Raw genomic sequence first — 14,745 nt, 5'->3', positions numbered from 1 at the left:
CTTAATGTTTCAGCCCCACCCTTACGTTTCTTAGCCTGGTTTTCCATTGTTATTCTTCTCCCGGTGCTCCCGATGGCCAGTCCGCTACTGCAGGGCTGGGCTGTGCCGCGGTGGTGAATTTTCAAGTCATATCATTGGAAATTCTCGTGCTGTCAGGGGGCTACAGCACTCCTAGTTCCCACGGCCATGATAGTGACGTTTCACATTAGCTACCACTATTGACAAGGGCAACCGTCTCATTAAACACATCGGTTTTGTGCGCCCCACCGGCAGCACAAATGCATACTTGTCTGAAACTAGGTATTTTTGGATTTGGATTTTCGCCGGGTTTAGAGCACGCCATGTTTTTCGCTAAGGAAGAAACAGGTACTGTTAGCAAATCGATTAGCCTGCGTTGTTGCGAATGACACACACAACCTGACCCACAGAGGTTGCAACCAACTTTCAGTGAGTGAGTTGTCATGGTGATTACAGTTATTAAAGCTCCTGATTGGACCTTTGTATTGGACAAGTAAGATAGAAACCACATTTAGTTGGAACAAAAAGATGTGCCGGTTAAAATGGAAACGTTCCATCAAAATGTATTAATTCCATAATAATATATCGGTTATAGGTCCGGGTCCGGATAGGGAACCGCCTGGGTCCGGACCCGGACCGCGGTCCGCCAATTAGTGACCCCTGCTTTAGAGTATTCCAAGGTATACTTTTAAAGGTGACATGACATGAAAACTTCACTTTAGGAGGTTATTTAACATTAATATGAGTTCCCCTAGCCTGCCTTTGGTCCCCCAGTGGCTAGAATTTTCGATCGGTGTAAACCAAGCCCTGGGTGTTCTTCTCCGCCTTTCAGAAAATGAAAGCTCAATTGCTCTGTTTGAAAATCTCCTCTTTGTTACGTCACAAGGAGGAAGGTTACCTCCCCTCTCTCTGCTTTGCTCACCCAGAGAATCTGGCCCGCCCATAAGAAACTGAGCTACGACCGTGCAAGTGTTTTTATCCTCGAGAGACATCATGGCTTGCAAACGAACGAAGCATTACATTTGCTCAGTTTGGATGTACAAAGAAAAACAAAAATCTTTTTACAATTCCTTCATCCGAGCCTCTGAAGACCCAGTATCTTAATTTTATTTTCTCTGGAAATGCGCCTACGCAACTTCTGTTGTAGGCGCATTTGTTTTGTATGTCTGCGCCAAACACTTCAGCCACGACTGTTTCCTCAACTTGAGCTAATACAAAACTGGCCTTGCTGAAATTAAATTCTGGATCAGTACTAACTCTCCTTCGTCCAGCTACTAACCTCGGACAAGTAAGTTAACTAACGCTATATCATTTTGTAGCTTTACTGTATATGGTTACCTAGCTTGCTACCCTTAGAATGTGGCTGTAACATTAGCTCTGCAGCTAACAGCTGAGTTACTGTCGCTAATGGAAAGGTAGATAGCATTAAGTATGTGTGTGAATACACATGCTGTAACGTGAGTGTTGTACACTTTGTTATTTGGATAACTGTTCTGCTGTTGGTATTATGGCGCGCGCGATATCCGCCTTTCCCCTCATTGAAATGACTGAGTGTGTACCTCTGCAAACCCTCCGCTCCTCCTTAGCATTTAAAGCTACAGACACCAAAACAGCGCGTTCTGAGGAATGCTCCTTGTGGGACTGCTAGTAGTGGCTGTAATTCTGCACCAAGGCTGAATTTCGGGAAACAGACTTCTGATACAGTATTAGGGGACCACTAAGGCCTATATAAAAGCATCCAAAAACAGCCTGCAATGTCTCCTTTAAGTACTTTAGGAAGTATACTTCATGAACTGAAAGGCTACTTTACAGAATTCCAAAGTAACCTCAAATACACTAAGTGTACTTTAAAGTGTACTAAATGACCTAAAAAGTGGGCCAATTCAGTTTACTTAGTACAAAAATAGTATATAAATAAGTACACTAACTAATAAACTTGAAGTATACTTCTTTTTTGTAAGGGCACAACCACAAGAAAAATTTAAAATCGGGATTTAAATCGCAGCTTTTTTTCCGAAAAATACGGTAGTTACTATTAGGGGAACGTTCATTCTCAATACCTCCATTGCCTAATTGAGGCATGATTTCAGCTCTGCCCCAAAAATCCTGAACACAAAAATAGTGAAAAACTGTCCACAATTCAGTACTAGATAGTTTACAGTCTTTGTAACGTGTTTAAACCAAGGCCGTAATCATAATATATATTCAAATCTGGTCAAAATGTCCCCCCCAATATATTGATATAAAATATGAAAGTGCTACGCTACGACAGTCAACCACGCAAGCTGTCCGAAATTATCATAAATATAATTTGTCCCCCCCAATGTTGACTCCATGGCTACGGCCTTGGTTTAAACAATACATTTCTAACATTTATAATGTGTTCAGAAACAAATCTCGGAATTTGTTAATTCATAAACATGCATTCAATAATTAACATGCATTCACTGCATCTCTACTGAAACTACAGTATCCACTTTATATTGTCTTGCTGTTACTTAGCTAGTCAGCATTTCATCAATAAAGAAAACCTTTTGAAACAAGCTGATTCAACTACTGTGTCAGCGTTATCCCTCAACACTGCTTAATCTGGCTGTATCTGCACTGGAATAGATATGTATGTAAAACAAAATGTAAAACAGGGGCACTAATCAGACTTAAGATCAAATATCTCAAGTCCCAAATGGAAAATGTAAGCCGTTTTCACAGTCGTGTAGACGAGACGTTCGTGAACAGATTGACAAAATTTAGTCAGTGGCATTGAATTAATATGAAAGGAAACCGGGCATTTGGGATATGTTGTGTGGAAGAAATTGGGATTTCCTGTGTGCTTACATTATTCACTAATCAATAGAACTACTCATTGGATACTAGTTAGTACGTTCTCATGTAAGCTTGCTATTAATAAGAGTATATTGTGTCTATGTGTCAGGTTAATAGATGTTCGGGGTCAGGAGAAAGTACTGGCTAAACGGCCCTTGTCATGACTACAAGGAGAGCTCCAACTATGAACACTCTAGTCTGAGAGTTGTCATGTGTTGGGAGCAGTGAATCTCTTTCTCTGAGACTGTTGTAACGTCATTACTGCCTGACTGTCACTATCTATGTTTACGTTCTTGTGCCCTATAAAAGATGGTCCTCTGGCTTTCAGAGCGGGGAGAGACATGATTGAGACCTAAGCCTGGTGTTGTGTTGTCATTTATTGTCAGAGGTCTGGTTTTCTCTCCCAATCTGCAGATTGATAAATACGTATTAAAATCCAGAACTCAACTGAACTTAGTCACTCCGTTTATGAAGAGACGGACAAAACACTTTCTTTATCAGTTGCTTTTTCTGTTGTACCGAACTTATATCAAACCATGACCTCAACCGCGATACATACTGAACCGTGACTTCAGTGTACCATTTCACACCTTAATAGGTAATAAGGCCCTTATAAGATAATTATTAACATGAATGTATAAATACAACGAAGCTTAATAAATACTTTGAACCTATTACCCAATTAATGCATATTACAAGCACCTGGATCTAAAGTGAACAGACAATTTCCTATTCCAAGGTCTAATAGTACAGCATTTAGCCAAGTCATGCTGATTTTCACTGCATGCTATTTGAGGAAACATTCTAGAATATTTGTCCTGTATTGCTTTTTGACAGCTCAGTGTATGAGGCTTGGCTAGCTATGTGATAGTCAGAGTTTCTATCCATATGAGGCCTGTGTCGTCTTGAGGTAAATAGGTCAATCCGTGGGCCCCTAGAAGTGCACATATAGATTTAGGAATGTGCTTTGTGCAACTCTTGGAGAAGAGGAGAAGCAGCTGATGGTCTCCAAACTAAGTTATAATCGAATTATCTGTGTTTTCCACTCATGCCAACCACTCTGCCTGATGTGGTGATGTGATCCGAGCAGCTCGACCTAATAAACAAAGTCAACTCTTTTTCATTGTGGTGTCCTCCTGGGTCTATCTTCTGACATAAAATCATCTAACACTATGTAAATGTAGCATTCATAAATCTTTTTTAAGCCTTACATATTTATGCTATGGGTTCAGTGTCTAGACAGTTGGCTGTCGTGTGAATGGTCCGTATTCAAGTTAAACAGTGACCGGGTCGACACAAAGCATGTGCCCAACTGGGACCTTGTGCCACCTGGATGTGACTGTATTGTCAAAAAGAATTTGACATAACCAAGTGTGTATATATTCTAATAATCAAATTAGAAATATATTTAAAGGCTGATGGGCTAAACAATAACAAATATTTCTGACTTTTGCCTGCAGCAGCCCCCTTAGTCTGTTTTCCTCTGTTCGTGGCATTTTGAAGGGCCTGACATCGCCTGACAGCGACATAGCAGGTCACATGTGTGTGTGAGATAAAACCTTGTGGGAATAGAAAGGGCAGCAAAGGGCAGCAAAGGGAGCACGTGTGAGCAAGGTGCATGCCCATTCAAATACATGAAGCCTGATGTGAAGGATCATTATCATGCACAAGCCTGACACACAGGATCACAGCAGGGCAAGGTGACTGTTTCTACTGGACTTTGAGAAGCTAACATCTCCTTGAGCCAGGCAAACCTAGCTTTTTCCATCCCGCATCTCTCCTTTATCTGTTACTATCCTGTCTTCTGCATGAGTCACTCTTCAATTATGGCGGTGCAGTGGAAGGCGCAAGAATCTCAGCCTGGGAAAGATGAACAACGTGGATTGTGCAGTGTATGGTGAGATTCAAACAGCTGGAGAGTATAGTATCATTCTAAATGTCGTCCAAGTGGTCTAGATACAATGCACTGTGTTATTAAACTCCCAATAATAGCTTGCCAGAGACACAATTAGTTTGATGTATTACACATACAAATCTATTTAATATTCATAGTTTAAAAGATAATATTATCAGTAAGTAACTAAAATGTCCGGAGTTAAAACCATCTGACAACCTTTGTATCTAATCCACAGCAGTGCACAGACCATGTCTGACTGAGTAAACAATTTCAGGTCAACCCTCCTCGATACTGAGCTACACAACAAGCAGTGAACTAATCTTGTTAGCTGCATTTGTGCATTGCACAAAACCCAGGCATCAACCAAACAAATCTGTCATAGCAACCTTCAGGAACTCAGGATCCTGTCTCAGCATCAGTCCAATTCCAGGCCTAGGTCATTTTAAAATTTGTGATATCCTCTTTTTCAGATGGTAACCAGTAAAAATGTTGATGTTTCTTGTTTTTGACTCTGTAACTCAAGACAACTATCAACTTGGCAGAAATCTGCGCCTCGTCCATTAATTGTATATAGCGGGACAAGTTATCCCTTACCTTTCAGCGTGAGAAATGGTTGAGAAATACAAGGCGTTCCGTGACAGCGTGAGCAGCGAATGCGTGAGACGTGAGAGCCCTGATAACACTGTGAGATATGCCATAGCACCCCCGCTCCACCCTTCCTTGGCATTGTTGGAAAGGGATAGTGCTTCTTTGGATAATTAAGCTTTCATTGGAAGTAACAGCACTAGCAACATGGTAGAAAGGAGACTCTTTTGTATTGGTAATCTAGCTAAATGCTCTTATGGTCGTAATATTCGTCAGGCTAAGTACGTGTACACCTATGCAGGATAGCTTCCGCACATATCCTTTGTTCGTTTGGTGCGTACTTTGTGCATGTCGCCATAGGTCTTGAATGTATGCAGTGTTTCCCCTACCGTTGTTTTGAAGGGGCGTATCTATTTCTGGCCATCTATGCTATTTCAGTAAATGGTCTGCAAAGACAAACAGACAACATACTTGTGGCAACTGCGGCGACTGCCGTCCAATCAGAGTCCACTTCCCATCTCGAATCCTGTATCCACTGACAACCTGACCTGTGACAGAAAAGTGAACGCATCTTAAATGGAAATCCCATGATCTAAATCCGGTATCTTTGCTTTAGATCCAAGTAGACTCGCATTAAGCGAATCAACCTGCTATTGTCTCTGATGTAACATTAACAGAGACTGATAACCATTTTATATTGAAATTAAACTTACCGAGACTATGTGTGTGGGTCCTGAAGGCAAATGGGTACATTGGATATGATTCATATTCGCAAGCAATATCAGCGTTGGTAACTGTGGAACAGACATTTTAAAAAATCACTTCAATGGCACATTAATGCATCTTATAATAAAGGAAAGCACTCATAAGTATTTGCTAAGAAAACTTAGCAAGAACTTCCAACACCTTTTAACAAAAGTTCACAAAACAACGCATGATCACTGCACCAAACATCGTTTTTGCTGCTAAACGCCTGTTGATATTGTGCACATGAATTTGATAGTAAAAACCCCCCACTGAGGACCAAAATGTGTTTGGCAACAACAACAAAAAATCGATAGTCGATAGTGAGGAATGAAGGCTGTGTGGAGCAATGTGCCTGACACTGTAATGAGGAGTGGGTAAAGGATTGGAAAACCATTGACCACCAGATTTCTGTATGTAACTAAGGGATGCACAGACACGCATACACACTAATAATGAATACCTCTACTGCCTGGAGGGATGATGGTATCCACAGACATCATCAGATACATGCCAGCAATGAAGGGCTGTCTGTGGGGAGGAAAGAGACTGATATAAAAGCATTGCAGACAATTTTACCTGACCAGAACAAACTCTAGACTGGCTTTTCATGGAAACTCTTATGAAATGAGTCAGCTTTTTACACACTTACACTAATAAGGATGTATGGTGAGTCCAGTGTTTCCTCTATGTTGATTTTGCCGTGGCGGGCCTGCTCAGAAATAGGGCTTTACAAAAGGCCGTCTATCAGCAGTGACTGAGTGCATGTCGGAGAATGGCACGGAGGATAACTAGCCAGTTGAGATGAACTTTAAGTCGTTTAACTTATGTTGTCAGTTCAATTAAGCCTGTTATTGTATTTGTGTATAGTTCTTAAATTTACATTTAGTCATTTAGCAGACGCTCTTATCCAGATCGACTTACAGTAAGTACAAGGACATTCCCCCCGAGGCAAGTAGGGTGAAGTGCCTTGCCCAAGGACAAAACATAATTTGTTCATGGCCCAGCCTGGAATCGAACCGGCAACCTTCAGATTACTAGTCCAATTCCCTAACCGATCAGCCACCTGACTCCCCTTCTTGCCAATTTAAATTAATTAACTGGTGATTTTCGTTGTTTGTATTCTTCACCTGCTAGCTAAATTGCACGTGGTTGTTGATTTGATAGCGATTTCTAAATGCCCTTGCTCACGTTTGTATTTTAGGTGCATTATTATGCAGAAGTAGTTACACTGCATTAAGAAAATCTAATAAATAGTGGGTTTATTGTTATTATTTGCTACAGAATGCTTAGCCTATATGTCAAGATCAAAGAAAGCAGACAGTTCTGTTTCATACGTAAAACATTTGGTGGCGGGGATCGGGGGGGATTGTTGTTCGGACAGACCTGTCCCCACTGCTAAAAAAAAATCCTAAAGGAAACACTGGAGTCATTTGATTCCAGTTAATTCAAGCTTCACTGCAGGAGAGGATTTATTTCTGGGTTCTACCTCTTCATAGTGTCATAAAACGAAGGGTTAGGTGACTTTAAAACACCTTTCAACTACACAACATTCTATTAAAAATCAAAGTTCAAATGAGAAGATTGGTAATTGTGTGTGAAATTCTGTGCTGTTCACCCTCTCATCTGTACCACACTACTGCAATCCTGTCTCAATGAATTCACCAAACTGGCTGCAACATTTAATAGTAATGTTAATAATAAATTGTATTTGTACTGGCAATTTGTTCTTGCAATAAAAGCACTACAGTACAGTAAAAAGTAAAAGTTATTCATAAAACATAATATGCAATAACAACACACACAATTAAATCAACAATTAAAAACCTGATTAAAAAGGTAGGTTTTACGCAAATTCTTAAAATTGCCAAGCAAATTAGCATTTCTGATGGAAACAGGTATTTGGCTATTTGATTCCCTATCAACAGTAACTCTTGGCATTCCCCAGGGACGCAGCAGAAGCTTCCCCTTTTGAGTGAGCCAAAATGGAGTGGGAGAGTGCTCGAAAGTGTCTGTGCAGCACCAGGTGTAAAATATGGAGACGGTGCGACATGGAGCCGGAGGAGCCATCCGTCACGTCATTCTTCCTCTATTAGTCAGATAGAGGGGTGAAACCTGACCGATGCGGCTGGCGTTTCACTCAGATCAATGACCCATTTCAATAATGCAATTTTTCTCTCTGGGCATCTTGCTGTACAGTCACCAACATTTATCTGTCATGTTGTGGGTGCAGGGGTAAGACCCAAATGCAGGAGGCAGGCCAAGGTTTTTTATTGTAAACCAGGGACAACACAGGAGTATTCACAACATATCCAATGAGAACGCGACAAGGACTGACACAGGGAGCAAACAGATATACAGGGCGGGTGATTACACAACAGACAACAGCTTGGTGATTGGAACGAGACGCAGGAGGTGCAGGGAGCCAGGAGACACAGACAAGACTAGGACCGGAACACACCCAGGAAGAACACTAGGTCTGGGGAAAGCAGAACTAAACAATGGGGGCACAGACGTGGCCGTGACATTATCGATTAATCAAATCCGAATGCCAGCAGTTGCGACTGTTCCTGTCATGAATATTCTCCTTGTTATGTTGATTTTTCTCATTTACCGCTTGGTGGAACAGTTATGATTTGCTGACACAAGCTGTCGTTTGATGCATATCTGTTTGCTCGCAATTGATCATATTGTTTTATTTAAAGTATTTTTTACATTTTACAAATGTTCACTTCGGTTCGTTCAATAATATTTAGTAGTTAGTTTCAATAAATAGCTGGGCCTCATTCAACTCAAAATAGAGTGTAGTCCATAAGATTTGGAGAATGACACATTGTTATTTTGACTGCACTCAAGTACGTTGAATGTGAAGTAAAAATGGGGATGTAAGGTTAAATTAAAGGCTGTCAGCTTTCATTTAACAGTATTTGGATCCATAAAGCGTGAACCATGTAGCAAATCTCCAATCCAATGTGATGGAGTACAGAGCCCAACATTTTTAACTGCATACTGTACATACAAAATATGTAAGAGTTGTCAGAGGATCGAGATTTACCATGACCGATAACATACTTACGGTTTGGAAGTCATTCTTAATGTAAGTCCTGAGCAGTCTTTATGGTGGTCTGTAAACAGAAAAATATATAATTGTTAGTCTCCCTCATCTTCACTTTAAATTATGAACAAAACAAAAGTAACTTCAATGTATGGAGCCTATTCTCATCTGCAGGTACCCATAATCAACTGGAAAGACATGGTAATGTTTTATTAATTACAACAGTCTCAGTCAGCACACTAGGGAGAAGGCCCTTAATTGGAGGTTTTCCCTCTAATAAAATCTATTATTTGAACAAATGACTTATTTTGTAGCTTTCGATTAGCTCCTGTTATATTATGTTACATTAAGGCCAGGTACTACAGGCAAAAACCCAGATTTTAGTTCAGGTGGTCAATTTGGATATTTTTTGATATTTTGGTTATATAACCAGTAAACTTTCATAACATGCCACAATTATTGCCCAAAACACTTTAAAACATTTTTTTTTAATGATTTTATACACCCTTCGCCAAGTAAACAAAACCGAAAAACATGGTCTGTTACCATCTTTTGTTGTAATTTGTCTCAGTAAGTTAAGAAATAACTTAAAGGAATTGTATATTGTTGGAAAGCTTATTCTCTCAAGCATATGGCTAGCCAAATCATATATTGCTATTTACTTTGTTGTCATGGCAGTGAGGGGGGGAACACGAAGCGAGAGAGAACCCGTTCTAACACTTCTAAATGTTTAACAGCGATTTTCTCAAAATGACATCTAGCACACTTGTCAAGCTAGGCAACTCTTGGCTCATAATAGGTAAAGCCACACAATTTTACATACTGCTTTGTACTTTGAATATCTAGACATGTTTAGAGGGATTTTCAAATATATTTTGTCAATCTCATTTTATGTGGTATTATATGCAAAAAAAGAGGCGAAAACTTAGTTTTTTAGCACTTGTCAAGTGCATTTCAACATAATTAACTGAAAAAACATTATTTTGACAAAAGCCTCTGAACAAGTCTAAACAATTAGTTATTGATCCCATTAAAACAAACCAAAACGGTCTGACTTCATCTATGATGGAGTTGCCGTGTTCTACATTGTATGCAAATTAGCGCATATTTTATGAGAAAACACGTAATTTGCATACTTTATTGGGGGGTAAACTAAAAGTCACAATACAAAAATATCTTATATTTTTGGGTATATCCATGTGGTAAAGTTTCATTTTGATAGAAGAACAGGATTTTCTTTTTCCTATTCACCTGTAGTACCTCCCCCTTAATTCCATGAAGAAACTATTGTATTCAGATTATTTGTCTTGTGTTTACAATACTTTGGAAATATAACTAGCAATTATGAATAATCTCACATGCACATGAATGATTAATTACATATTAATGAGGAATTATGGAACTATTACAGATGCAAAAAGTAGACAGTTATGAACATGCTGCTTTGGGGTCTTCCCTTGACAAGGTTGTCTAGTGTACACAGTATATTTGGGTAAAGAGACACTAAAGTGCACCACAGAGGTTAGCTTCAGTGGATGCACATGAATATCCTAGGATTTCGCTGAGCAGCCTACTAAAATGACAGAGAAGTAAGCCCCTAACAGAGATTATTTTAAATTGTGCCAGATTCAGTTTCAACCGTGTGCTGACAGGCTCGTCATGCTCACTATCTTTTGGTTTGGCATGATCTCTTGTTGTTTGTTGAACATTGAACACAATGACAGTGGTCACTTCCGTGAGGGAAAGATAAGTTAGGGGGTTAAGATAAGAGTCTGTCACTGTGTATTAATCCTAGCTCACTTCTATGACCTGGAAGGTAAGAAGTTAAAGGAGGACCCGTGTTGCTCTTCGCCAAATATTTTGTATAATATTATATCATAAAATATGAACGACTAATAAACAGGGCTGCCAACTTTTCCTAACTATTTCAACTATTCTGTAGCCGCTTGACTTTGCAGAGGAAAAAACAGAATAATTTGCTCTTAGACAAATAATTTAACAAGCAAGCACACACAGACATGGCCTGCACACATACACAAAGCACACAAACACACTTGTCTCTCATCATCAGTAAGGATAAAGTTGTTACAGTGAAAGTTCCAAAATACAAAGTTTTGCTGTTGGTTTTTTTGGGAGTTCAGTTTTTGCAGTGGGGGAGACTGCAACAACTTGAGTTGACTGTGCACTAAATAAAGGTACCACATGGGGCTTGTGATTGAGTATCAACATAATTATTTTTAATTACAGTCAGGTCCATAAATATTTGGACATTGACACAATTTTCCTCATTTTGGCTCTGTATACCACCACAATGGATTTGAAATGAAACAATCAAGATGTGCTTTAAGTGCAGACTTTCAGCTTTAATTTCAGGGTGTTTACATCCAAATCAGGTGAACGGTGTAGGAATTACAACACATTTTATATGTGCCCCCCCCCCTTTTAAGGGACCAAAAATAATTGGACAAACTAACATAATCATAAATCTAATTGTCACTTTTAATACTTGGTTGCAAATCCTTTGCAGTCAATGACAGCCTGAAGTCTGGAACCCATAGACATCACCAGACGCTGGGTTTCGTCCCTGGTGATGCTCTGCCAGGCCTCTACTGCAACTGTCTTCAGTTCCTGCTTGTTCTTGGGGCATTTTCCCTTCAGTTTTGTCTTTAGCAAGTGAAATGCATGCTCAATTGGATTTAGGTCAGGTGATTGACTTGGCCATTGCAGAACATTCCACTTCTTTGCCTTAAAAAACTCTTTGGTTGCTTTCGCAGTATGCTTCGGGTCATTGTCCATCTGCACTGTGAAGCGCCGTCCTATGAGTTCTGAAGCATTTGGCTGAATCTGAGCAGATAATATTGCCCGAAACACTTCAGAATTCATCCTACTGCTTTTGTCAGCAGTCACATCATCGATAAATACAAGGGAACCAGTTCCATTGGCAGCCATACATGCCCACGCCATAACACTACCTCCACCATGCTTCACTGATGAGGTGGTATGCTTTGGATCATGAGCAGTTCCTTCCCTTCTTCATACTCTTCTCTTCCCATCATTCTGGTACAAGTTGATCTTGGTCTCATCTGTCCATAGGATGTTGTTCCAGAACTGTACAGGCTCTTTTAGATGTTTTTTGGCAAACTCTAATCTGGTCTTCCTGTTTTTGAGACTCACCAATGGTTTACATCTTGTGGTGAACCCTCTGTATTTACTCTGGTGAAGTCTTCTCTTAATTGTTGACTTTGACACAGATACGCCTACCTCCTAGAGAGTGTTCTTGATCTGGCCAACTGTTGTGAAGGGGTTTTTCTTCACCAGGGAAAGAATTCTTCTGTCATCCACCACAGTTGTTTTCCGTGGTCTTCCGGGTCTTTTGGTGTTGCTGAGCTCACCAGTGCGTTCTTTCTTTTTAAGAATGTACCAAACAGTTGATTTGGCCACACCTAATGTTTTTGCTATCTCTCTGATAGGTTTGTTTTGATTTTTCAGCCTAACGATGGCTTGCTTCACTGATGGTGACAGCTCTTTGGACTTCATATTGAGAGTTGACAGCAACAGATTCCAAACACAAATACCATACTTGAAATGAACTCTAGGGGGGGCCACATATCAAATGTGTTGTAATTCCTACACCGTTCACCTGATTTGGATGTAAATACCCTGAAATTAAAGCTGAAAGTCTGCACTTAAAGCACATCTTGATTGTTTCATTTCAAATCCATTGTGGTGGTATACAGAGCCATACAATGTCCAAATATTTATGGACCTGACTATGTGTACATAACATGGGCAATGCACTGTACAGTAATTATTGTCTACTGTAACACAACAAAGGATAAGAAACATAGCATACTTTGTAAATTGATTATTTATTGATTATATTGATTCTCTGTTTGTTTCAATGCAGCGGTTGCCAACCCTGATTATGCGGAGCTGGAGAGTCTACAGGTTGTCTCGAGCACGAGTAACCGTAACTGATGAGGCCCTCACTCGGTTCTGCAAGCATCAAAGAAAGGCTCTAGTCTTGAGTTTATTGAAAGGAATGGCAAAAAGATGACAGATAAAATGTCCACCTCTTTAGGTTGTATTGAATTGTGTGTCTGCTCAAAGGGGCAGGTGACTGCAGGAAGATCAAGTTTGTTTGTTTGTTGGATAAAGACATGCTTGTCAGTGGCACAAAGCTTTCACAATCCTAAATAAGTTAAGGAAGACAACATTCCATACCTCTGGTCAATCTTCATAACAAAGGACATGACATTTAAACACAAAGGTTAGTATTTCTCACCTCTAAAACCACTGATATCCCCGTAATGGATCTGCAATACGAAGTACGTGATCTTTGACTTTCCTCCGACTTTAAACCCCACATCTGAGAAGCCAATGGAGATGGGAAAACGAGACAGTTAAGAAGGTAGAGAAGACAGAGGGAAATGTAGAGAAAACAGAAAGAATATCAAGAGATAGAGCCAGAGAGAAACCTGGAGTGAGAGCTAAGGAGAGTAGCCAATTACAACCTCTAGGGTTGGCTGATATGCACTGATAAAATAACTCATTGTACAGCAATTAAAATAGCTCAAACTAAAGTCTGGGGATTAGTATTCATGGATATGCCTCTCTGGGGGATTGAGAAATGGGGGGAAGCAAGAGGTTAAGAGATAGGGGAAAGAGGGACAAGGAAAGAAAAAGAAGGAATAGGAGAGAGAGAGAGAGACAGATTGGGGACAGATATATTGTAGATGGGAGAGAGGAATGAGTAAATGGGAGAAGGCTAACATTATACAGAGAAAAGGGGAGATCATAATTAAAAAAACTGGTAAATGAGAGAGCTATGGCGAGACTACCTCTAGGCAATTTTGTGGGCGGAGCGTTGCGGGCCCAGGCATACATGATGGCACCATCATCCTCACAGGTGCCCTGGGCACTCCCACAGTCCCTGGGAAAACAGAGCACTCGTCAATAGAACTCCAGGCACTTGGGTTCAATAAACAGAATATCAACGGTCGCCCAGTTTGACTTTAAAATATTGATACGTCAGGGGTGATTCAAAGGGGTGTTGATCTTGGGTCTGTTCTTCTTTTCCCAGATATGAGAACCACATGAGATTGCTTGGAAAGGAATACTGATTTTCTTTACAAACAATTACTTGTTGTGAAGCTTCACAGACTGAACTTCTTGTTGACACCTTGAAACATTGACAGAAAAAGGCTGCAATATGTGTTTACCTATGTAATTCAGTTTCCAATTTAGCCCTCACAATGTAAGATGAAAGAATACAGCAAACGTAGATGCCTTTACATTTAGAAGCTGTCAGGTCATTAGCACTAGCCACACGTCTCATACCAACATCGGTGCAATACAGTCCCTTGACGTCATATCAGTCTGTTTTTCTTAACTGCCAGGGAAGATATTACTTGTATTTGTTCCATATGAATACACTGTACTCAGAGTGCATAAGGGAAATACATTTTACGGAAAGATAATCTCACGCTTGCAGATTAGATTTCATGCTTTCCTGGATTCTGGTTTGCTCAAGAAAGTTGCGGCCATTTTCTGACAAAATAATGATTATCTTTACTTTTTTCCTTTTTTTCCCCAACCTGCTCTCACAAAGAGAAACCGTTTA

General features: G+C 40.0%; 1 protein-coding gene across 5 annotated transcripts in view; it reads right to left on the bottom strand.

The window, feature by feature from the left end:
- pam (peptidylglycine alpha-amidating monooxygenase) overlaps positions 1 to 14,745 on the bottom strand; it is a 143,256-nt gene that overhangs the window by 61,399 nt on the left and 67,112 nt on the right. For all 5 annotated transcript variants that reach the window (XM_062484417.1, XM_062484419.1, XM_062484416.1 and 2 more), the window contains 6 exons: positions 13,964 to 14,055; positions 13,408 to 13,491; positions 9,144 to 9,192; positions 6,531 to 6,598; positions 6,037 to 6,117; positions 5,795 to 5,871 (listed from right to left, as the gene is read on the bottom strand). In XM_062484417.1, the coding sequence (XP_062340401.1) occupies positions 5,795 to 5,871; positions 6,037 to 6,117; positions 6,531 to 6,598; positions 9,144 to 9,192; positions 13,408 to 13,491; positions 13,964 to 14,055 (451 nt within the window). The remainder of the gene's footprint in view (positions 1 to 5,794; positions 5,872 to 6,036; positions 6,118 to 6,530; positions 6,599 to 9,143; positions 9,193 to 13,407; positions 13,492 to 13,963; positions 14,056 to 14,745) is intronic.

The sequence above is a fragment of the Osmerus eperlanus genome, chromosome 18 (genome assembly GCF_963692335.1).
Source record: "Osmerus eperlanus chromosome 18, fOsmEpe2.1, whole genome shotgun sequence".
NCBI lineage: Eukaryota > Metazoa > Chordata > Actinopteri > Osmeriformes > Osmeridae > Osmerus > Osmerus eperlanus.
The sequence above is the reverse complement of the archived record's forward strand: the minus strand, read 5'-3'. Positions and strand labels throughout refer to the sequence as shown.